The sequence below is a fragment of the Somniosus microcephalus genome, chromosome 9 (assembly GCF_052327205.1).
Source record: "Somniosus microcephalus isolate GS21.2 chromosome 9, FLI_Smic_1.0, whole genome shotgun sequence".
NCBI lineage: Eukaryota > Metazoa > Chordata > Chondrichthyes > Squaliformes > Somniosidae > Somniosus > Somniosus microcephalus.
In genome coordinates this window covers 44,588,301-44,611,615 of record NC_140995.1, presented here as the reverse complement: position 1 = coordinate 44,611,615, position 23,315 = coordinate 44,588,301, and the positions used below count along the sequence as shown (strand labels likewise).

Sequence of the window (23,315 nt, the reverse complement as noted above, 5' to 3'; positions counted from 1 at the left end):
TATCCTCTGCCTCCATGCATAGGTCTCCTGTTTGGTCCCTATTCAGCCCCACCCCTCCTCTTACTACCCTTTTACTATTTATATGCCTATAGAAGACTTTTGGATTACCTTTTATGTTGGTTGCCATTCTATTCTCATACCCTCTCTTTGCCCCTCTTATTTTTATTTTCACTTCCCCTCTGACCTTTCTATATATAGCTTGATTCTGAGATGTATTTGCAACCTGACATCTGTCATACGTGCTCTTTATTTGCTTCATCATATTCTCTATCTCTTTTGTCATCCAGGAGCCCTAACTTTAGTTGCCCTGCCTTTCCCCCTAGTGGAAATGTACCTCAACCATAACTGAACTATTTCCTTTTTAAAGGCAGACCACTGTTCCATTACAGTTTTGCCTGCCAATCTTTGGTTCCAGTTTACCCGGGCCAGATCTGTTCTCATCCCACTGAAATTGGCCTTCCCCCAGTTAGACATTTTTACCCTAGGTTGCTCCCTGTCCTTTTTCATAGCTAATCTAAACCTTATGATTCTATGATCACTGTTCCCTAAATGCTCACCTACAGACACTTGCTCCACTTGACCTACCTCATTCCCCAGAATCAGATTCAGCAATGGCTCCTCCCTCGTCGGGCCGGAAACATATTGATCAAGAAAGTTCTCCTGAAAACACTTCAGAAATTCTTCCCCAGCTCTGCCCTTAACACTATTATGATCCCAGTGTATATTAGGATAGTTAAAGTCCCCCATTATTACTCCTCTATAGTTCTTGCACCTCTCTGTAATTTCTCTGCAAATTTGCTCCTCCGTATCTTTCCCATTATTTGGTGGTCTATAGAATACGCTCAGTAGTGTAATGGCACCTCTATTACTTCTTAACTCTAGCCATATAGATTCTGTCCTTGACCCCTCCAGGACATCCTCCCTCTCCAGCCCTGTAACATTCTCCTTGACCAATACTGCCACACCAAGTCCTATCTTTCCTTCCCTATCTGAACACTTTATAACCAGGAATATTTAATACCCAATCTTGCCTTTTTTGAGCCAGGTCTCAGTTATTGCCACAGCATCATATTCCCATGTGGCTATTTGTGCCTGCAGCTCACTTACCTTGTTTACTACGCTTCGTGCGTTCACATACATACATTGTAAACCCATCTTAGACCATCCTGCATTCTCTTTTAGTTTGACCCCCTCTAATACCTTACCATTTCTTATGTTAGTGCTCTCTGCCTTTCCCAATCCTTTTGAGCACTTTATTTCCCCTTTCTAATGTTATATCCTGGTGCCCATCCCCCTGCCAAATTAGTTTAAACCCTCCCCAACAGCACTAGCAAACCTACCCGCGAGGATATTGGTTCTGGCCCTGTTGAGTTGCACAGGTCCCACCTCTCCCAGAACCGGCCCCAATGCCCCAGGAATCTAAAGCCCTCCCTCCTGCACCATCTCTCCAGCCACGCATTATTTGCTCTATCCTCCTATTTCTATACTCACTTGCGCGTGGGAATAACCTGGAGATTACTACCTTTGAGGTCCTCTTTAATCTCATTCCTAGCTCCCTGAAATCTGCCTGCAGTACCTCATCCCTCTTTCTACCTATGTCATTGGTATCGATATGGACAATGACCTCTGGCTGTTCACCCTCCCCCTCAGAATATTCTGCAGTCGCTCAGTGACATCCTTGATCCTGGCATCAGGGAGGCAACATACCATTCTAGAGTCACGTCTGCGGCCGCAGGAATGCCTGTCTGCTCCCCTAACTATCAAATCCCCTACCACTATTGCTCTCCCACTCTTCCTCCTCCCCCCCCCGTACAGCTGAGCCATCCATGGTGCCGCAGACTTGGCTCTGGCTGTACTCCCAGAGGAACCATCGCCCTCACCAGTACTGAGAACTGAATACTGGTTGGGGAGCGGGATGCACTCAGGGGACTCCTGCACTACCTGCCTGGTCCTCCTCTTCTGTCTGGTGGTCACCCATTCACTTTCTGTCTGCACACTCTTTATCTGCAGGGTGCCCACCTCCTGAAACGTGCTATCCACAAAGCTCTCAGCCTCATGGATGCACTGTAGTGACACCAGCCGCTGCTCAAGCTCCAAAACATGGAGCTCGAGCTCCTCCAGCTGACGACACTTCCTGTGGTTGTCCAGGACATGGGAAGTGTCCTAGAGTCCCCACATAGCACAGGATGTGCATTCCATGGGCCTAAACTGCCCTGCCATGCCTTTACTTAATAAACTATTACCTAGAAACACTTACCAGCTATTCACCAATCAGCCCCTTCCCTGGTTGTGACGTCACTTTAGCGGTTTTGCTGTTGTTGCTTTTGTTGTTTTTGTTTTCGCTGAAGGTACTCCGCCTCCTCGCTGCCTCCTGTCTGCACCCTCTCTGGGCTTCCCGCTCGATTTATACTCCGCCTCCTTCAAACGATTATTTTTACTTCTAATTAGTTAATTTTGTTTAAGTTATTAATTCAATAAAGTTATAGTGATTAATACTCTCCCAGTTTGAAATGTAATCCACTTACCTAACCTAGAAAGCAAAAGAGCTGTAATACTCACCAAACAATCACCTACCTGCTGTCCTGTGACGTCACTTCCTGTTTTTTTAAGTCGCCACTCAGCTTCCTTTAAGCCGCCCCCTCCACTCCCACTCAGGCCCGCGCTGTGTTCTGGGCTTTCTCCAGTGCTCCCTTTAAGCCTCCACTGCCGCCGCTCCTGCTCAGGTCCGCACCGTGTTCTAGGCCTTCTCCGGTGTGTCCTTTAAGCAGCCGCCTCCACTGCCGCTCAGGTCCGTGCTATAGAAGTGCACGTTCTTTCTTGATTTGGTTGATAAATGTACTGCATAGTGTGGGGTTGAGAGTTACAGACAAGTCTGATCTCAGCTGAGTAACTGTGGGAATTCTATCATTAATGCCAGCGTTTCTGAGCTAGGGAACTTGTGCAGAGGTGGAGTTCGGGTGAGACCAAGATAGGACCCGGACTTGGTCAAATCATCTATCGGCGCTCGCTTTGGAAGCTCACACTTGACGAATGGATACTTGGGCAAGGTAGCGGAGAGGTCAAAACCCAGGGAAGAATCACTGTCTTCAGGAGGGGTGAAAGTTGGAGGAAGGAGGGGGTGGGAGACAGGAAAGACTTTGTAGGTAAATTCTGCTGGCACTGAATAAAGATGGTTAAAAGCTGCTCCAGCTGCCCTTACTTTGTAACTGCAGGCAAACTGTAATTGGAAGGAGTCACTGCTTCTTCAATTAGAGTTTTACCGTTTCAGTGCTGGGCAAAATGTATGTCACCATATCTAATCTTCCAAAGTTCCTGCATCCTGATTTACTGGACCAGTAGACATTGATGCTGTAGCTGTGACAGCTTCCATTCTCCATCATAATTGCAAGTTATGTCTATGGAGTCTGTACTTCAGTTTGAAGGTTGATTCATTTGACGTATTTATCACATGAGAAGTTTATTGCGGAATTACAAATCCTTCAAAACCGCGACGTGGGAAAAAAAAATCTGCTACATTAACAAATATATTTTTTAATTCTGTCGTCTTATCAAAATCATGGATCGCTGCATTTTTTTTAATTCAAAAAGAGGCATTGTTAACGAATTAACCATACACAAGTAAAATTCAGCATTCTTAATGGCTGAACGTTAACATTCACGGAGATTAGGAATACCTATAACAGACTGGAACCTTAAGTGGCTATGGCAGCATTGGCAAGGTCACGGAATAACACCTGAAATGCACTGCCTGAAAGAGTGGAGAAAGCAGATTCAATAATAACTTTCAAAAGGGAATTTGATAAATACTTGAAGGGGGAAAATTTGCAGGACTATGGGGAAAGAGTAGGGGGAGTGGGACTAATTAGATAGTCCTTTCAAAGAGCCGGTACAAGCACGATGGGGCTGAATGGTGGCCTCCTGTCCTGTAGGGTTCTATGGGGGAAAAATTCAGTTGGTTGCACCTCCCGTTAGCGCCTTAAGAGGGTGCCAAGTGGCGCGCAAAGCAACTAGCGCCCGGGCGTGGCAATATCTGCGCCTCTCACGAAATTGACCGGACATTTTGCGGCGGTGCTAAACAATACCACCCGATCTCCTGCGCACACAGATCTTGATGTCATTCGAGAGTGCAACGCCCTTATGACGCCCCAGAATGGAAATTGAGTGACGCCCCCCTCCTTTCTGCCTGGCGCACCCAACGACAGGTTGACTGGAACACTTCCCAGTCACTGTGGGGCTGGGGGGACGCTATTTAAAGGGGGCCTCTTCCTGGCTTCTGTGTGGTAGCCATTTTTGCACCACTCGTTCTGAGAGAGAGAGAGAGATTTTGAGAGAGACAAAGAGAGAAAGAGAGACTTCTGCATTGAGTCAACGCTGTCTGAGGTAGTTTTGGCTTCTGACCATAACTGCAGGTACTTTGGTTTTTGACCTTCATAACTTTGATTGCCTAGATACTATGGGGGCTGCAATGGATGGGAACGTCGTCCTTCTCCATCACATTCAGAGGGCACAGAGATGCAGAGAGAGAGTGGCAATCATGGCCAGACGGAGGAGGGCCAACAAGCCTCTGTACAGGAGACCTTACCCTCCCAGGGTTTTTCGCCAACAGTTCTCTTACATTAATATGTCTGAGGAGCAGTGTTTGCAAAGGCTGCGCTTCAGCAAGGAGGTGGTCAATGAGCTCTGCCACCTGCTTCAGCCAGATCTGCAGCCTCAACTGAGGAGCAGGACGTCTCTGTTGGTGGCTCTCAACTTTTATGCCACCGGCTCATTTCAATCAGCTACCGGGGACATTGCCAATGTCTCCCAGTTGGCGGTGCATTGCTGCATCCGGCAGGTCACAAATGCCCTCTTTAAAAGGAGGCAAGAGTACATCTCTTTCCCCATGACCCCGGACAAGCAGCAAGAATGCGCAACGGGCTTTGCGATGATAGCGGGCTTCCCCGTGGTGCAGGGCGCCATTGACTGCACGCATGTGGCTTTGCGGGCGCCGCAAGAGAATGCCAAGGATTTCCGCAACCATAAGGGCTTCCATTCCTTAAACGTTCAGTTGGTCTGTGACCACAGACAGCTGATACTCGCTGTCAATGCCCACTTTCCTGGCAGCAGCCATGATGCCTTCCTCCTGTGCCAGACTTCTGTGGCAGACCTTTTCCAGGCACCGCATCACCCAGGAGGTTGGCTTCTCGGGGACAAGAGATATCCTTTGTGCACCTGGCTGATGACACCGCTCCGTATGCCCAACACCCCTGCTGAGCTGTGATACAATGAGAGCCATCAAGCTACCAGGAACATCGTTGAGCACACAATCGGCGTGCTCAAGCAACAGTTCCGCTGTCTGGACCAGTCTGGAGGAGCCCTTCAGTACTCGCCTGAGTGAGTCTCCCACTTTGTTGTTGTGTGCTGCATGCTGCATAACCTGGCAATCCTCAGGACCCAGCCAATGCTACCAGGCATTGGAGCACCAGCAGAGGAGGAGGAGGAAGAGGAGGAGGAAGATGAGGAGGATGATCATCAGCAGCACCAAGGCAGGAGGGAGGCACACAATGTACAAAGTGGAAGGGCCGTCTGTCAAAGGCTCATAGCAAGTCGCTTCTAGGCCCCCTCTGAGGAAATGGCTTCTGCCATTCAAACAACCTGAATGAAACCATCCCGCAACCCCTAAGCCGGTCAAGGCAACAATGATTGCAAAGACCAAACATGTACATTTTGAATACAGAAACTTCTTTATTTGACAAACTCTTTGGGCTAGACTTTCAGTATAGGCAGTTTTGGGGCGCTAACCTTAGCGCCCGCCCGAAGTTAGCGCCCGCCCCAAAGTAGCGCCCCGTTGCCGGGAATTCAGTGGCTTCGCCCTAAGAGGTTGGTGGAGCGCTAAAAGAGGCGTTCCACTACTCTCTTTAGGTGCTAAGCCGGCGGTCCAGAGGGATAGCGCCCAGGCGGGGCGCAGCGCGGGTGCGGTCATTTTTGGACTGACAGCAGACCCCGTGGCGCCGACCAGCTCTTAAAGGGGGAAGGGACGAATTGGTCTGCTGCCACGCCCTGCACACTGCAGCCTTGCAAAGAGGCCTCAACACTGCTGCTCAGCCCCAGGGAGTCATGGCAACGCCAGAGAAGGCCCGTCAGCGTGCCCTGCGCTTCTCAGAGGGTGATCTGGACATAATGGTCACAGCTCTGGAGGTGAGGCGCAAGATCTTGTTCCCAGAGAGTGGGAGGAATCCAACCCACCACGACTACACCAAAGCCTGGAAGCAGATCGCCCAGAGGGTGACGTTCACCGGCGATGCCCCCAGGACCCACAAACAATGTCGTAAAAAATACAACGACCTGACCAGGATTGTCAAGGTGAGTAGCCTTTCCAGTCTCCTCCTCATTCTTGCATGTACACCTGACATGATGGGCAAAGGGAGCTGAAAGTCCTATTGGCCAGCCCTCAGCCAGCAGCATTGGGACAGTCATGAGCATCAAATGGCCATTCGGCACTCTACACTTTGGCCAAGCTATTCCACCATGGGAGGCTGTGCACACTACATCAGGGCTTCACTCTGTCCAAGCTATTCCACCATGGGAGGCAGTGCACACTACATCAGGGCTTCACTCTGGCCAAGCTATTCCACCATGGGAGGCAGTGCACACTACATCAGGGCTACACTGCGCACTTACAGCCCGTCCTTTCTCTTGCAGGCTAAAGTAGCCTTTAATCGCCAGGCCCGTGCCAGGGGTGGCCGCGCCAAGCTGCAGAAGCTCACTCGGCTGAAGGAGCGCGTGTGTGTGCTCATGGGAGCCCATGTGATCGTCCCCACAGCGTGCGGAGTATCCGACCCTCCACTGCCCGGCAATGGTAAGGACCTCGCCTTTTGGCCCTCTCGCGTCGCACTGGCCCATCCGAGCTACCTCCTTTGCCACTGTCCCACCAATGCGCTGAATGCCACCAGTCCTAACTCCCTCGCTGACGCCGTCTCCTCACTCTGAAGCTACTCTTGTGCATTCCTGCTTTCAGCTGGTGACGACCAGGACCCTGAAGCTGCCAGTGACAGCACCTCCGAGCAGGAGGAGGAGGAGGAGCAAGCCGGACCATCGGGGGAACAGTCACGTCCTGCAGGAGAGGAGGAAATGCTTGACACCTCCTCACTGGACGAGTGCCTGGAGGAACTGTCGCAGGGCAATGCAGCTTCTGGAACCAGTGGCGTCCAGCCACCCAGGAGCCGTGCGCGTGGCCCGCGGCCTTCCCCCCAAAGGGGGGAAGGATCAGAGGGGAGTGCTGCTGATCGGCACACTCGCCGCCACCAACGTGGCAAGGGTCCCTTAGTTCGGCCCCCTCCTCCCCAGCGGGAGAGTCGCGACTCCAGTCCGGACACCTTCACCTCGGAGGAGGTGCGGAAGCTGGATAAGATGGCCGAGGATTCGGACCGGCGCCACACGGAGCTCATGAGCGTGGTGGGGTGCATGCCTGAGGCCATCGAGTCGCTGGCGACCAGTGTGCGCGAGTTCGGGGCAGCAACTGCCGCGAGTGGCCGCATGCTGACTGATGCCGTCAAGACCCTGGCGGATGTGATGCGCGCGCACACCAGGACAACAGGGGCACTCACTGCTGCCACACGCGCTGTCTCAGGCAGGCATCACCAGGGCAGCCGCCGCGCTGGACCATCCCAGCAAGCCGCCCCTCGGCTGATTGTTGCGGATCCTGCAGTGCGGGCCCGGCCGAGTGCCACCGTGCCACAGCACCAGCCAGCGCATCCCAGACGCCAGCTGGCCCACATTGCGCCATCCGTCGCCGCCATTCCCCCACTGGGGCGTCAAGGGCAAGCGGCTGCAGCTGATGGTGGCCAGGCTCAGGTGCGCCACTCAGCAGACGGCCCCTCGAGGCCCAAACGCCGTGTAGGCCGCCCCCCAGCGGCATCTGGCGGAAGGGCATCTGAGCCTCAGGCACCTTCCCCCAGCCTCGCAGCAGCCACTGGGCAGAGCTTGCGAAGGAGCAGCAGGCCGGGCAGGGGAGGCAAAAGGCTGGGCAAGGTCTCGCCCTCGCGGGCCACTCAGTAGAGGGTGTGGCCAGCTTTCCTTTTATATGGCGGTGGCCATCTTTATTTTGCCCATGGTTGTGTTGTTGGAGGGCTTATTTTTTGCGTTAGGCCGACGTTGAGGCCCGGTTTGAAGAAAGGTGGAGTGACTCCTCCCCAGTTTGTGGGAGTGAGTCGTTTGTTGGGCTTTTTGTGGGGCCCGTTTATTGTTTTTGGGGATTCATGTGGGAAGGGCTTTTCATTTTTGTGTAATAAAAAATTATCTTTATTCATGCAGTCTCCATGGTTGTTCTTCTTAGTGTTTGTTGGCTTCGCCGGCTGAGGTGTTGCGGAGCGGCTGCATTCATCTTCCCTCATGGCCCCTGGCCATTCCCTGACAGGGGGCTTAGAAGTACCGTGTAATAAGGTGGCATCGTGCGGCCCTTGGCCCTGGTCGCTCCCTCCTGGGAACGTACTCCTGCTCCTCCTCCTCCTCCTCCTCATGCTCCTCCTGCTCCTCCTCCTGAGGTGCTGGTCCAACGTCAGGTGGCAGTGCCTGAGTCCTGCGGATAGCCAGGTTGTGTAGCATGCAGCAAACCACCACAAATTGGGAGACCCGGTCCGGCGAATACTGGAGAGCTCCTCCGGAGCGATCAAGGCAGCGGAACCGCTGCTTGAGGACCCCAATAGTTAGCTCGATGATGTTGCGGGTGGTTTGATGGCTCTCGTTGTAGGCCTCTTCAGCAGCGGTCCTGGGCGCGCGGAGCGGGGTCATGAGCCAGGTGCACAAAGGATAGCCTTTGTCCCCGAGTAGCCATCCTCTTGGGGGAGGCTGTGCCTGGAACATGTCATGCACAGTACTCTGCCGCAGGATAAAGGCATCGTGGCTGCTGCCTGGGAAGCTGGCATTGACTGCCATGATGCGCTGCTTGTGGTCACAGACCAGCTGCACATTCAGAGAATGGTAGCCCTTCCTGTTGCGATACTGCTCGCCATGCTCCAGAGGGGCCCGCAAAGCCACATGCGTACAGTCAATGGCGCCCTGCACCAAGGGGAATTCCCCGAGTCTGGAAAATCCCAATGCGCGCTGATGCTGGCTCTCCAGGGCCATGGGGAAGGAGATGAATTGGCTTCTCCTGCTGAACAGTGCTTCGGTCACCTGGCGGATGCAGCGATGCGCGCCGTACTGTGAGATGTTTGCTATGTCCCCAGCAGCGTATTGGAAGGAGCCGGTGGCATAGAAGTTCAATGCCACCGTCACCTTCACTTCCACTGACAGAGACGTCCTGCACCTGAGCTTTGGCCGCAGATCTCGGCGAAGCAGGTGGCAGATCTCTGCAATCACCTCCTTTCGGAATCGGAGCCTTTTAACACATCGCGCGGCACTCATGTTTAGGTAGGAGCGCTGCTGGCGGTATAGCCTGACTGGGTAAGGCCTACGTGGCCGACGCCTGTAGCCCCCTCTGCCTCTAGCCAGGGCTGCCCCTCTCACAATGCGTCTGCGAGCCCTACGGACATGGAGCTGCAGCTCCGCGTTGGCACCCCATGCAACCCCCATCAAATCCTGGCAAACACTCTAATTTCCAAAAGGCCACTTGCAGCGCTCTGGCCTGAGTCCAGAAATACCTGAGCTCTTGCTGCTTGAAACCAGTTAGCTATCCTCCTTGTTGTGTCTCCAGAAATGCGTTGCACAAGAGTGTTTTCTGAAAAAAGGCTGGCCTTTATACTGGAGAGCACGTCCCCTTTAATTTGCGCCCCCCGGGGCCCGCGCTGGTTGTGTTGCGTTCCTTTTTCCAAACGCTCCGGCCGCCAGCCGCACAATGGGGCGGTCTGACTGAAGTTTGGAATCGGGGCGCACAAAGGGCGTTGCACGAGGATGTGACGTCATTTTCTGCGCGCGCATCCGGGCGGGCGCTAAACTTTGCGCCGGCGCTAACGGGCAACTTAATTTGGGGCGGGGCGCAAACTGCGCTGCGCACGGGCGCTACACGCATAGTGCCCGAAAATCACTTCTCTTAAGGCGCTAACTGCTGGCGCTATCAACTGAAAATCTAGCCCTTTGTGTCTCATTTCCGCATGACAAACTAATAGAAAGAAGCAAAAAAAAAAGAGTCATTAACATAACTGGCTCTCACAACCTGGAGACAATGTCCAAAACAGTTACAAAAATTTGACCATGAACCTTGGCCTTTAATAAAACAATGAAAAACATTTTGTTACACCTCCTACTTTTTGCCCTTCGAGGGTTATCTCCTTCCCTTGCGAAATTCCCCCCTTCCCACCCTACAGCTCCTCTGTAATGGGACCCCAGTGGCTGGAGCAAGGCTCATGGAAGGCTGCTGATTGTCACAACCTGAGACTGCAGATGCCCTTGAAGAACGGCCTGGACCAGCTCTGTGCCTGGAGGGCCTGGCTGCAGACTGCACCAACTCTGCATAGACGGCAGCAGTCTGTCCTACAGGTGGTGGCAACTGCAGTGGAGAAGTGCCAGTGGTGGCAGCAGGAACGCTGTCATCTTGAGAGAGGACAGCAACTCCCTGCTCGACTGACACACTGGCACTCCCACGGGGCAGCACTTCAGCATCCGGAGCAATCTGATGGAGCACGGATTGCTGGCCTGCTGCGGCGTGGTGAGAGCCCCGGGGAAATGTGCCCAATCCAGCGAGGGCGGCAGCAGTCAGTGCTCGCGTGGCCTCAATCTGCGTCTGCATGAGACCAGCCACTGACTGCATTGCAGCACTAAGCATTTGTGTGGCAGCCGCCTGTGCTACACCAAAGTGCTCCACACTCCTTGCCAGTGATTCAATGGATTCAGTCACCCTTGCCACTGCAGCCATGAGCTCAGTGTGCCTGCGCTCTGCATGGGCGCTCGTTTCAGCGAGGACCCACTCCTCCTCTGCGTCCAATGCAGCAGGACTCGATGTCATACTCTCCCTCCGGGGAGAAGGCCCACGAGCTTCCCTACCCCCATCGCGTTGCTGCAACCCGCTGGAGTCCTGGAGCTTCACCCTCATCAGACCCATCCCCCCTGCTCCCCTCCAGGGGAGGCGTGTTCCCAGTGTGGGCATGGGCTTCCTCGGGAGAGGGTGGCACTGATGCTCCAGCTTCCTCTTCCTCCTCGCCTTCAGCTTCACTCCCACTGGCAGCTTGAGGGCTCGTCTCCTCACCTGGTGAATCACCATCTGAAAGCAGGGAGGTACAAGAGTGGCTTTAGCGTGAGGACAGGGTGGCATGAGTGCAGCGATTTAGTAATTTGGATTGAAAGTGTCAAAGGCTGGTGTTGTGAGGAACAAGTGGAAGGAGAGAGGACAAAAATGTGATGACCTTACCATTGCTGTCCAGAATGGGGTCGGCATCTCCAGTGGCGACGGGACCAATCACCCGGCTTGCCACAATCCTCTGGATGCGCACCTCAAGATCACTGAGGGGTTACAGCTGAGGCCGCCCTCCACCGGTCCGTTGCTGCTGTCTCCTATTGTGAGACAGCTTGGCCTGCAAGAAAAAGGACAGCGTCTGAGTAAATATACAGCCATGGTCTTGCCTGAAATGCTTGCCATAGTTGAATAGCCCTTACTGTATGCAGCCATGGTCTCGCCTGATGTGCCTGCCATAGTTGAATAGCCCTTACTGTATGCAAAGTGTGGAATGCGCGTGTGTGTTTGATGAAAAGGCGATAGGTGTTGGATGAGTGTTGGGCATTGGGGCTTTTAAGACCCTCTGGCCATAAAGTGAGGTTGAGATGGAGGGATGGAGAGGTTTTGAAAAAAAGGCACTCACCCTGACGACCCGAGTGAGGTCGTTGAACTTTTTCCTACATTGGAGATGGGTCCTAGGCACCATGCTGCTTGTGGAGACTCTCTGAGCCACCTCCCTCCACACTTTCCTGCACTTGCGTGGCAAAGGCCTCCTGCCACTCTCTGGGTACAGAATAGATCTTCTGCGCTCCACCACGACAACCAGAGCCTCCAAGGCCCACTCGCAGAAGCGCTGTGCTTGCTCCCTGGCCCTCTCCATAGTCCTTGGCTGCAGGATTTAGCCACAGGTCTGTCCAGGCCGAGATTCAAGGCTCCAATGAGCAGGGTGTGGCTGCAGAGCAAGATCGACCCTCCCCTTTAAGAACTGACCGGCGCCAGTGTGTCTGTGTTCCATCGCTAGCTGACAGCACCTGCGCTGCGCCCGCCCTCTGAGGTAGCGCCTCACTCCTCGGTCTTAGCGCCTTAAGAGAGGTGTGTAGCGCCTGATTTAGAGCTCCAATCACCTCCAGGGGCGATAAAAGCCAAGTTTGCTGTCAGAGGCGATAATTAGCGCCAGGCGCTAAACTTTGCGCACCGCCAATAATGGCGCCCCAAATGGGGCGATACTGAATTTTTCCCCCTATGATTCTATAACAGAACTGTGTTGTCTGTGTATAAGACAATCTGTGTCTGTCAATCAGGCTGGCTTCTGGGCAGGAAATCTGTTCAAATAAAAAAACATGCATGCCATGGAGCTAAAACCTTAAACCTACATGGCGTTCGGTAGGACCCGGACTCCATAACTCATTTCCCCCCCCCAGCCCCGAAACCCTGTCCCAGTAAATATCGGAGCCTTTCTTTCCCATGATTTTCAAAACTATGGATCTCATTATCTCCCTCAGTTTCCCCCTGCGCCCCCCCCCCCGCCTTTTAAAACCCATGCTGGGTGAGATGAAGTAGGGTGGGAGGAGGCATGTGTGGAGCATGAACACTGGTATAGACTGGTGGGGCCGAATGGCCCGTTTCAACCGCTAATTCTTCATTTACCTCACCTTCTCTCTGGCCAGTTTTGAACTTTGGCCATGTTCTGAGCAATTGGCTCTCTTATCCTAGGTTTCTCAAATTAAAAAAGAAGCAGAATGAGCTAAAGTGATTTATTAATTTTGTAACATCATACAAACACACCACCAACATCATATTTTTTTGATTGAGTTCCCCCCTCTCCTCGGCCCCCCACCCCCAACCCCCGCCAAATTCATACTAGTGTCAGCCATGGCTCAGTGGGCAGCACCCTCACCTCTGAGTCAGAAGGTTGTGGGTTCAAGTCCCACTCCAGAACTTGAGCACCGAAATCTAGGCTGACACTCCAGTGCAGTACTAAGGGAGTGCTGCACTGTCGGAGGTGCCGTCTTTCAGATGAGATGTTAAACCGGGACCCCATCTGCCCTCTCAGGTGGACGTAATAGATACCAAGGCACTATTTCGAAGAAGAGCAAGGGAGCTATCCCCAGTGTCCTGGCCAATATTTATCTCAATCAACATTACTAAAACAGATGATCTGGTCATTATCACATTGCTGTTCGTGGGAGCTTGCTGTGTGCAAATTGGCTGCCGTGTTTCCTACATTACAACAGTGACTACACTTCAAAAGTACCTCATTGGCTGCAAAGGACTTTGGGATGTCCGGTGGTCATGAAAGGCACTATATAAATGCAATTCTTTCTTTTCTCCTATGCAAGGATGAGGAGGTGAGGAATCTGAAACAATATTTGGCTGAAGGGTTTTACTCATTGATCTACTGGTGAATTGCTAATACTGCACAGCAACGGGCCATTCGCCCCTACCGATTTAGTCGGTGTTTACGCTCCACACGAGCCTCCTCCCACCTCTCTTCGTCTAATCTTATCAGTATAACCTTCTATTCCTTTCTCCCTCATGTACTTATCTAGCTTCCTCTTAAATGCATCTACGCTATTCGCCTCGACTACTCCCCGTGGTAGTGAGTTCCACATTCTAACTATTCTCTGCGTAAAGATGTTTCTCCTGAATTCCTTATTGGATTTATTAGTGCCAATCTTATACTGATGACCCCTAGTTTTGGATTCCCCACAGGTGGAAACATCTTCCCTATGCCTAATACTGTACAAACCCTTCACTTAGCTTTGCAATGATCAGGCTTCCATTTCCAAATTCTACAGCAGTTGAACCCTCTCCCGCTTTACATGTTGCAAACATTTTCCCTTCTGCCATATCTGAGATAATATAGGGAATTATGTTTTTTGCTGTACATGGCAACTATTTTCCCGCTGATTCTCCCACAGCCACCCTTGAACATTCAAGCTGCGGGGTGGGGGGGGATCACTTTTTTTTTTAAAAAGCAGCTATGCCAGCAACAAAATGGTTAAGATATTTTGATCCATGGTAATAAAATAATAAATTCTGGCTGTAAAATTTTCCAATAATAAAGTGCAAATTGTCAGTGATTACATGATGATCATTAATCACACTGGGCAAATGTCACCATGCTTGAATGACATGAAGTACACTTCCACTAACGCAGAAATGCGTTGAAGACTTGAATAAAAACGATGGATATATGAGATACAGTGGAATGATCTCAGGGCTGTAATTTAATCGTGGAGCTCAGATGACAGTTGTAAACTGTGATACAATGTTAGCTGAACCCATCAGACATATTACTAATAAAATCGCTCCCCAGGATCCATTATCTTACAAATAATGAGGGTGAAATCAGTCTAGGGCAGCAAAATGGGCGATGGAGCATCAGCAGCCATTGATTGGAAAAGAAAGGCGCGCATCTATAAACTGGGCTGCCGATTCGCTATTACCCGCTTTGTGCTACTGCCCTAGGCTAATTTTACCCCAACGTTTCTAACACCAACTTACATTTCTATAGCGCCTTTAACCTAGTAAACCGTCCCAAGGTGCTTCACAGGAGCATTATCAACTTACTGCTCCTTTAATGTTTGACACTTTTTTCGGTTGGGACTATTGGGATGATGTCCTTTTCCTGGAGTGGATCTCTGATCTCACCGGTTTCACTGGCCATGCGTTGCTTCATACTTTTTTTCTTTCACTTTGTGCACTCTCTCTCTCTTTTCTTGTCTTCACACTGTATTGACTTTGTGTCATTGTGTACAATTTTCTCTTATCTTGCTACATTTTTATTTCCTTTTTTTTCTCTTTTCTTTGTGTTGGCATTTTGCTCTTCCCTCTCTGCAAATTCTAGTCTCATTTCAAACTTTCTCCTGCTCTCTCTCTTTCAGTATGTGTGGAGCCCTACATCAAAAATGGCAAGGGTTTGCTGGTGAGTCCCCTTTCCTAGGACTGACAAAAGCTGGACATGCCTTGGGAAACAATGAGGGATGGCGTGAACCAGAGCTGGAGGTCAATGGGTTGCGATCCACAGCATTACTGCCGTGTGACTGTGAGGGGAGAAGGGCACACAATTTTCACTGGGATCGGGAGTACGGAATCAACAGTGTAGCTGTAGGTCTGAGAGTCCTGAAGATCATACTGGGATAAGGGGAAATTCCTAAAGAGTAAAAGGCCTAGAAATTCATTAAGGCGCTGCCAGCTTTGCGGCCAGTTACCGCCTAAAGAGGGCTTCTGCGCCAAAAAGGAGTTTGCGCTGATATTCAGCGCAGCGGTATTGGCGGCGGTAGCCGTTAGCGCTGCGCCGGCACCGATGACGTCATCGGTGTGCGCAGTGCCCCGGTTCCGCCCCGAAACCGGCCCGATCCCCATATTTAGTTGCGGCCGCCTCCTCCGCAGCGGCCGCAAACAGCGACCAGAAAACGGGGCCGTACTGTAGCCTTAGTGGGGCGCTTTAAGGTGGAGGTGCGGCCGGCCGCTTTTTCGGCGGCCGCCTGCCCGCACCTCCTTCCCCGGCCTCCTCCACCTCCCCCCCCCCCCCGCGGCATTGCCGGCTGCTTTCCGCGAACCCGGCACTTCTCCGTGGTGCCGGGCTCATTTGCCGGCACTATCCAGCGGCGATCTCCCCGTTGCAGGCAGCTCCCCCTTAAGAGAAGGAGGAGGCCTGCAGTACCGCAGCCTGCCGCTCCGCAGCGGCTGGCGCAGCGGCGCCAAGAGCGCTGAAATTCAGTTTCAGCGCCCCAAGCGGAGGCGGGCACACCCTGGAATAGCGCCCGGTTCTGAAGTGGGGCGCAAAAACTGAATATCTGACGATCGCAAATGGCTCCCCGCCCAGCGCTAACTTTTGGGCGCTAGCCAGCTGGCGGGGCCATAGTGAATTTCTAGGCCAAAATCTCTAATAGCTGTTTCACTCCATCCATTTTTGGTCCATGGGAGTCCCAACGCAAGCCCCATCACCACATTAGGACACACTTGGGCCGACAAACAGGAATGTAAGGTGGGAAGCTGGGAGTGGGTCCTCCTCAACCATTACAGTGGTTACACTGGCCTTGCCCCTGTTCGACACACAAGGCCCAGTTACGTTGCTTTGGGAAAGAAAAAAGGAAGGAAGAAAATAAAAGAAAGACTTGCATTTCTATAGCATCTTTCTCAATCTCAGAATGTCCCAAAGTGCTTAACAGCCAGTAAAGTAATTTTGAAGTGTAGTCTCTGTTGCAATGTAGGAAACATGGCATCCAAGTTCACACAGCAAGATCCCACAAACAACAATGTGATAATGACCAGATGTTTTTGTGATGTTGGTTGAGGGATAAATGCTGGCCAGGACACCAGGGAGAACTCCCTGCTTCTCTTTAATTTCTTGTTGGTTTAACATCTCATCCGAAAGACGGCACTTCTTGCAGTACAGTCTTGCAATGCTTCCTCAGCACTACACTGGAGTGTTAGCCTAGAGTTTGTACTCGGGTCTCTGGAGTGGGACTTGAACCCACAACCTTCTCCTGATTTGGAGGCAGGCATGCTACCCACCGAGCCACAGCTGAAAGCTCAGGAAAGCACAAAGTAGCATAGTACTGGTGCAAACCCAACATTACAGGCCTCTGTCGCCATTTCCCCATCGCTGTGCTTGGGAACTGAGAAACCAAGAGGAAAATCTTCCCTCAAGAGTTCAAGCCAGCTAAACTACTTTGACTAAGAGACACCTAATGGATTTAATAGTCTTAAAAGATTTCCAATATGTGTCGAGAGACAGACAGCAAGAGTGAGAGAGCGAGTTGACTTGCTCTGTATCTCACCCAGTAAAGGGACATTTTGTGGACTTGTAAAGCCAGATTATATTGATGCTGCACGGACTGTGAAGCGACATTAGCTGCCTGTTCCAGCTCAACATGATTTATAGTTTTAATGTTTCATTTTCTTTCCTGCCAGACAAGAACTGCTCAACAGACATTGATGAATGTGCTTCTGATCCCTGCAAAAATGGGGCAACCTGCATCAGTATGATTGGCGAGTACTCCTGTGGTTGTGCACAAGGTGAGCTATCTTGTTCAGTGTAACAAATCAAGCAATAAATACCCTGCTAACTTTTAGTTTTATTTTTTGGCACATCGCAGTTGTGAATACAGCGGGAGAGCCCATCTTTCCTTATCTTCAAATTTCAACAACAGTAAGAACGGTTGTCATTGCAGCCGTGTGTACTACCACCAAAGCAGCATTTCCCAGAATGTAATACATATTGCAATGCCATTCTTTTTTGGAATTTACTGCATAAATCCCGAAGGAAATCTGTTACATATTAATGGGCTCATGTACCTTGCAGAGTTCATAGATAAAGCTTGCTGCTATCTCTTCCACGCTCTTTGGGGGATTTTTTTTATTAACACACACATGCTCTTTTGAGAACCTTGAAACCCTTTCTTTTAATGCCCAGTGTTAGAAAGGTTCGGCTGTAACATTATTTGTGGTAACAACAAAAAATAGGTGGAAAAGATCTGACATCAGAAATTGGATGTTTCTGTGACTTTGGAAGGTGACAGTGAGCAAGTCAGTGTATTGTGCAGAAATCAGCGGTCGCCAGGAAGCAAGTTCGAGCAGAGTGTCAGAGTGTTTTATTTTCAGCTACTGAAGCAAAATGACATAAGTATTTCTATTTTTTCAGGTTAGACAATTTTTTGCTTACGGATTATTAGCATCTTATTTGCAAAGACACTTGCCACCATTTTACATTTATCTACATGCATCATAAAGAAATAAGACCCACCTCTAAATGCTACTCTAGGCAACCTGTCCGTTATTTGGTGCTGAAACCCTTTTTGAATTGTCTTTGTTCCCCACCTCCCTTCAAAGATTTAAAAAGTAGAAGACTGTATTTACATAGCGCCTTGTCAAACCTCTCAGAAACATCCCAAAGTGACTCACGTGTCAATGAATTATATTTTGAAACTTTGAAATTGTCAAACTCGACAGGCGTCTTTGTGTACAGCAAGATTCCACAAGCAACAATAATACTTTTGGGGTGGTGGGTCAGGGAGGAACGGCAGGAGACTGGAATACCTGCCCCTCTTCTTAGGAATATAGGAGGGAGCATGTGTAGGCCATTCAGCCCCTCGAGCCTGGTTTGACATTCAATTAGGTCATGGCTGATCTGTACCTTAACTCCATTTACCCATCTTGGTTCTGTAACTTTTAATACCCTTACCTAACAAAAATCTATCGATCTCGGTTTTGAAATTTTCACTTGACCCCCCAGCCTCAACAGATTTTTGGGGGAGAGGGTTCCAGATTTCCACTACCCTTCATTAAATATTGTCAACGTGAACAAGCAGATAGGGCTTTAGTTTAACATCTCACCCCCAAGGACTGCACCTCCAACAACGCAGCACTCCCTCACTACTGCACTCACTAGGCTGTGGCCTAGATTTTGGGGGTCAAGCGCTGGAGTGGGGCTTGAACCCATAACATCCGTCGACACGGAAACAACTGAGCCAAACTGATAAACGTTTCCAATGGCCCTGGTTATTCTTTCTAAAATATTTCAACCTCCTGATAGCATTTTGCTGCTCTTACTTCTTCAGCAGAATTAAGCTGATCACATCCGATTCACTGTGCAAAGAAAAAAATAAGCTTCTCATTTCCAATTTTGCAGAGTTTATTATTTCTATTACTGAAATCTCAACATGCAGCACTGAAAAATGAAAAGTAGTATTGAAAACTGGCATGTGCTTTATGATAGAATAAACACCAATTGTACCTGGTTTAGTTAACCAACACATTCTTTCCTGCCATAGATATGCTACTGATTGCAAGCTCGATGATCTTTCTTCCCCCTCTCTCCTTTTGTTAACACTTTGTACTCAAAAATGAATCTTCCCCCCCCCAAAGGGGAATGTTACGTGTGTTGTAATTTGAGGGGTGGCATTTTGCGATTCCTGCTTTGGCCATAATTCCAAGGGCCTCACATGGGACCTCACAGACAGCGATAAAAATGGTGGGATGCACAGCATGGCCACTGCGGGCGAACCCCGCCGGTGGGAAACGGCATCGCAGGAAATTCCCAAACGCCAAGTCCACGGTTACTTCAACCCATGCGGCCCTCTTTTAAGATGCCTTAAAGTCACAACCTTTTTTTTAAGCTCAGTATCCCATGTGTATGTTCGTTGTAATTATCAACGGGAAAAAAGGAGAATTGACAATTCTGCAACACGTACATTTAAACACCTGCATTTAAGTACACACGACGGTGCTTTGCTTTGCCCTGATCTGAGACTGGTAAAGTTTGGTGGCGCTAGCTCACACTAGTTGATCTGCTGATAGTGTGAAATGAACCAAGGTGGGAGGAGGCTCATGTGGAACATAAACACCGGCACAGATCAGTTGGGCTGAAAGGCTTGTTTCTGTGCTGTAAATTCTATGTAACTGGGTTCCCAGTGACACGCCAGCATCTACAGTAAATTGGCAACATTAGTTGATTCAGAACATCTTGGTCCACTATTTTGGAACCTCACCAGCTATTGTAAAGCTCAGAATGTCAGGTTAAACAACAACAACTTGCCTTTAACATAGGAAAAAGTGACAAGGCACTTCACAGGAGTGTAATCAGACAAAACTTGACACCGAGCCAAAGAAGGAGGGGTGACTAAAACCTTGGTCAAAGAGGTAGGTTTTAAGGTGGGTCTTACAGGAGGTTATAGACAGGTGGAGAGGTTTAGTGAGGGAATTCCAACGCTAAGGGCCTAGACGGCTGAAGGCACGGACTCTAATGATTTGCCGAAGGGACTTGGATATGCGTTCGAGGTGAGAGTTGGAGGAACACAGAGTTCTTGGCGGGTTGTAGGGCTTTGAGAGGTTACAGTGATAGGGAGGGGCAAGGCCTTGGAGAGATTTGAACACAAAGATGAGATATTGGTGGACTAGGAGCCAATGTAGTTTATGGAGAGTGGAAGATTGGAAGCTGACCAGGAGAGCATTGGAATAGTCGAGTCTGGAGGTTGCAATAGCATGGATGAGGGTTTCAGCAGAAGATGGGCTGAGGCAGGGGCAGAGACGGGTGATATTATGGAGGTGCAAGATGGCGTCCTTGCTGATGGAGAGGATATGGGGTCGGAACCTCAGCTCAGGGTCAAATAGGTTGCCAAGGTTGTGAATAGTCTGGTTCAGTTGAGACAGTGGACAGGGAGAGGGATGGAATCGAGGGCGAGGGAACGGAGTTTGTGGCAGGGGATGAAGAGAGTGGCTTATAAATTCGGCCACACAGGACCCATTTATTCGGCACTAAATGACCTACTACTCTCTTAATACAGTGGACAGGAAGCGCATACACATTTACGGCCAGAAGTATGCCGCCCACCATATTGGGAAACGAAGCAGGCATTCGACCCTCTGCATATGCAAATAAGGGGCCCATTACCTGTTTGAGGCCCCCACTTCAAGATTGGTTTGCCCTGAGTTAGCCAGCACCATCTTGGGCTGCACTGAGGGGAAACCAGACCTTGGGATCACCTGCAACTTACAAGTAGGTTCTTTTACATTTATTTCCTTCAATATGGAGCCTGGTGGAGCAGGAGTGGTCCCTCGCCCCAACATTTAACGAAAGCTCGCTGCCACTCCGGACCCTCTGGCCTGTTCTCCCGACCACTGGCCCCAAGCCCCAGCCCTACTTGACCTGAGGGTCGTTGCGACACTAGTGTTGGATCAATTGTTAGTCAAGCTCCTTCCTTCTATGGTTCACAAAGACACGCTTCGAGTAATCACATTTATTAATGTGTGAATCAGCCAGCAAGTTCAGGGGATGAAGATATATGCCGTGAGATGTGAATCTCCAGAACTTGCTGGTTGATTTACGTCGCTCCACCATTTGCTTCGCACAGACGGCATCTCCCCCTCAACCTCCCCGTTATTTATAAGAACTTGCTGGATTTGCACATTAATTGCCCATTAAACTCCCACAAAAAGTCAATTCTGGTAATAAGAACCTTTTTAACAATGTGCTAATTGTTAATGCAATGCCGAGCAGCTTCTCTGGCACAGAAAGGGAACAACTTAAATGTTCAATCTCATTCCTGCAGGTAGTAAATTGTTTGAAATTTTAACAATTTAAATTAATTTTTTTTTTCTTACTTTCCTTTGGTCTTTTTTTCCCTCTCACTAAATCCAATCTTTCTTTCACTCTCTATTTCTCTTTCTGTACCTGATTTGACTCTAATTCACTCTCTTTCCTTCTCAGTCGTTCCTCTGTGTCTTTCTCAATCCTTAAATCTTATTAGTTGAGGAGGTCGACTGTTGGTCCTGTCGTTCACCAAGTCCCAGATGCCCCGTTGCCTTCGCCGCACCATTAACAGCTCGGCGCAAACATTTTTGGAGCTAAAGGGTGAGGGGAAAAGTTTAGCTAATGGGGCATGCTGCGAGATGGCCCACTCCCACGAGAGCCGGCCCATTGACATTTCAACTGGAGATAAGAAACAAATTTGAATTCGAATTGGCTGAAATAAATCGCTATCATATTCCGCAAGTCAACAAGAAATAAAAAATAAATGTGGGAGTAAGCTGCTCTACAAGTTTCCCAGATATTCAGTAAAACACACATCTTGTAATCGTGTGAAACAGGAGTGTGAATAAGTCTAGATTCATTATGATATTTTTATTCAGTTGCTCAGTTAGTGGGCGCAAGGTGAGAACTCCCAGCTACCATCTCCATAGAGCTTGGCACCTAAACCTAATAATGAAACAGATGCACAATGTAACTTTATCCATGGCATCGTCCGGAAAATCCTCCCTTGTGTTTCTTCCACTTTCACACCCCCTGTTTCTGGCTTCTCTTCCTTTTAGCATCCTGAAAACTTAATTTTCTTGAAAATCTTAAATGTAATTAAATAATTGTGATTGCTTTAATCTTTCATGGTCTACAGTATTTGCTTTTGACGGGGTGGGTGGGATGGGGGGTGTTATTTGAGTATATTAGAGTAGAGGAATTCTAAGCTTGACACTTTGCATTCAGTGTTGACAGAAAAATATCCTTCTATTCCTTTCTCCCTCACTTGCTTAACCAGCTTCCCCTTAAATGCATCTATGCTATTCGCCTCACCCACTCCTTGTGGTAGCGAATTCCACATTCTAACCACTCTCTGGGTAAACAAGTTTCTCCTGAATTACTCATTAGGTTTATTAGTGACTATCTTATATTGATGGTCCCTTGTTTTGGACCTCCTCCCCTCACAAGTGGAAACATTTTCTCTACTTCTACCTTATCAAACCCTTTCATAATTTTAAAGACCTCTATCAGGTCACCCCTCAGTCTTCTCTTTTCTAGCTAAAAGAGCCCCAGCCTGTTCAATCTTTCCTGACACATACAACCTCCGAGTGTCATCCTTGTAAATCTTTTTTTCACCTTCTCCTCTGCTTCTATATTCTGTTTGTGATATGGAGACCAGAACTGTGCACAGTACGCCATGTGTGGTTTAACCAAAGTTCTATATAAGTGCTATAAAAGTTTAACATAAGTAATTTCCTTTTCTTGCACTATGCTTTTATCTTTTTATGCTTGCTTCTTGCAGCAGTTTGTAACAAAGAGCAGAAATTCATCTGTTTTAAAAATTTATGCCCTTATGCCTGGCATCATTTTCATTGTGGGAATTTCAGCTGCAGTTAGACAACAACTAAAGGAATGATTACTCCCTCCAAATAAAACTGCCAGGGAAAGGAACTGTATGTTTTGGATGGTTTAACTCAGATAAAAAAAAATACAAAACCTGCAAAAAGATGTCACTGAGTGTTGAAGCCCATATGAAATTTCCAACAGATTATGGGGGAAAAATTCAGTTGGTTTGCGCCTCCCGTTAGTGCCTTAAGAGGGCGCTAATGGGTCGCAAAGCAACTAGCGCCCGTGCGCGGCGATGTTTGCGCCGCTCACGAAATTAACTAGACATTTTGCGGAGGTGCTAAACACTACTGCCACAATCTCCTGCGCCGGCAGATCGTGACGTCAGTTGAGAGTGCAACGCCCCGGTAGCGCCCGGACCGGATATTGTGTGGCGCCCCCTGCCTTACCGCCTGCCGCTAGCAACGACAGGTTGAAGGGAGCGTTTTGCAGTCAGGAAGGGACTGGGGGAGCATTATTTAAAGGCAACCGCTTCCTGCCTTTTTTTGTTGGTGACATTTTTGCACCACCCATTCTGAGAGAGAGAAAGAGAGACTTCTG

The 23,315-nt window shown here is 49.6% G+C and overlaps 1 protein-coding gene across 11 annotated transcripts in view; it reads left to right on the top strand.

Moving 5' to 3' along the window:
- LOC147112361 (protein eyes shut homolog) overlaps positions 1-23,315 on the top strand; it is a 2,879,641-nt gene that overhangs the window by 1,918,902 nt on the left and 937,424 nt on the right. For all 11 annotated transcript variants that reach the window (XM_085996555.1, XM_085996552.1, XM_085996547.1 and 8 more), the window contains one exon: positions 17,051-17,155. In XM_085996555.1, coding sequence (XP_085852681.1) covers positions 17,051-17,155 — 105 coding nt within the window. The remainder of the gene's footprint in view (positions 1-17,050; positions 17,156-23,315) is intronic.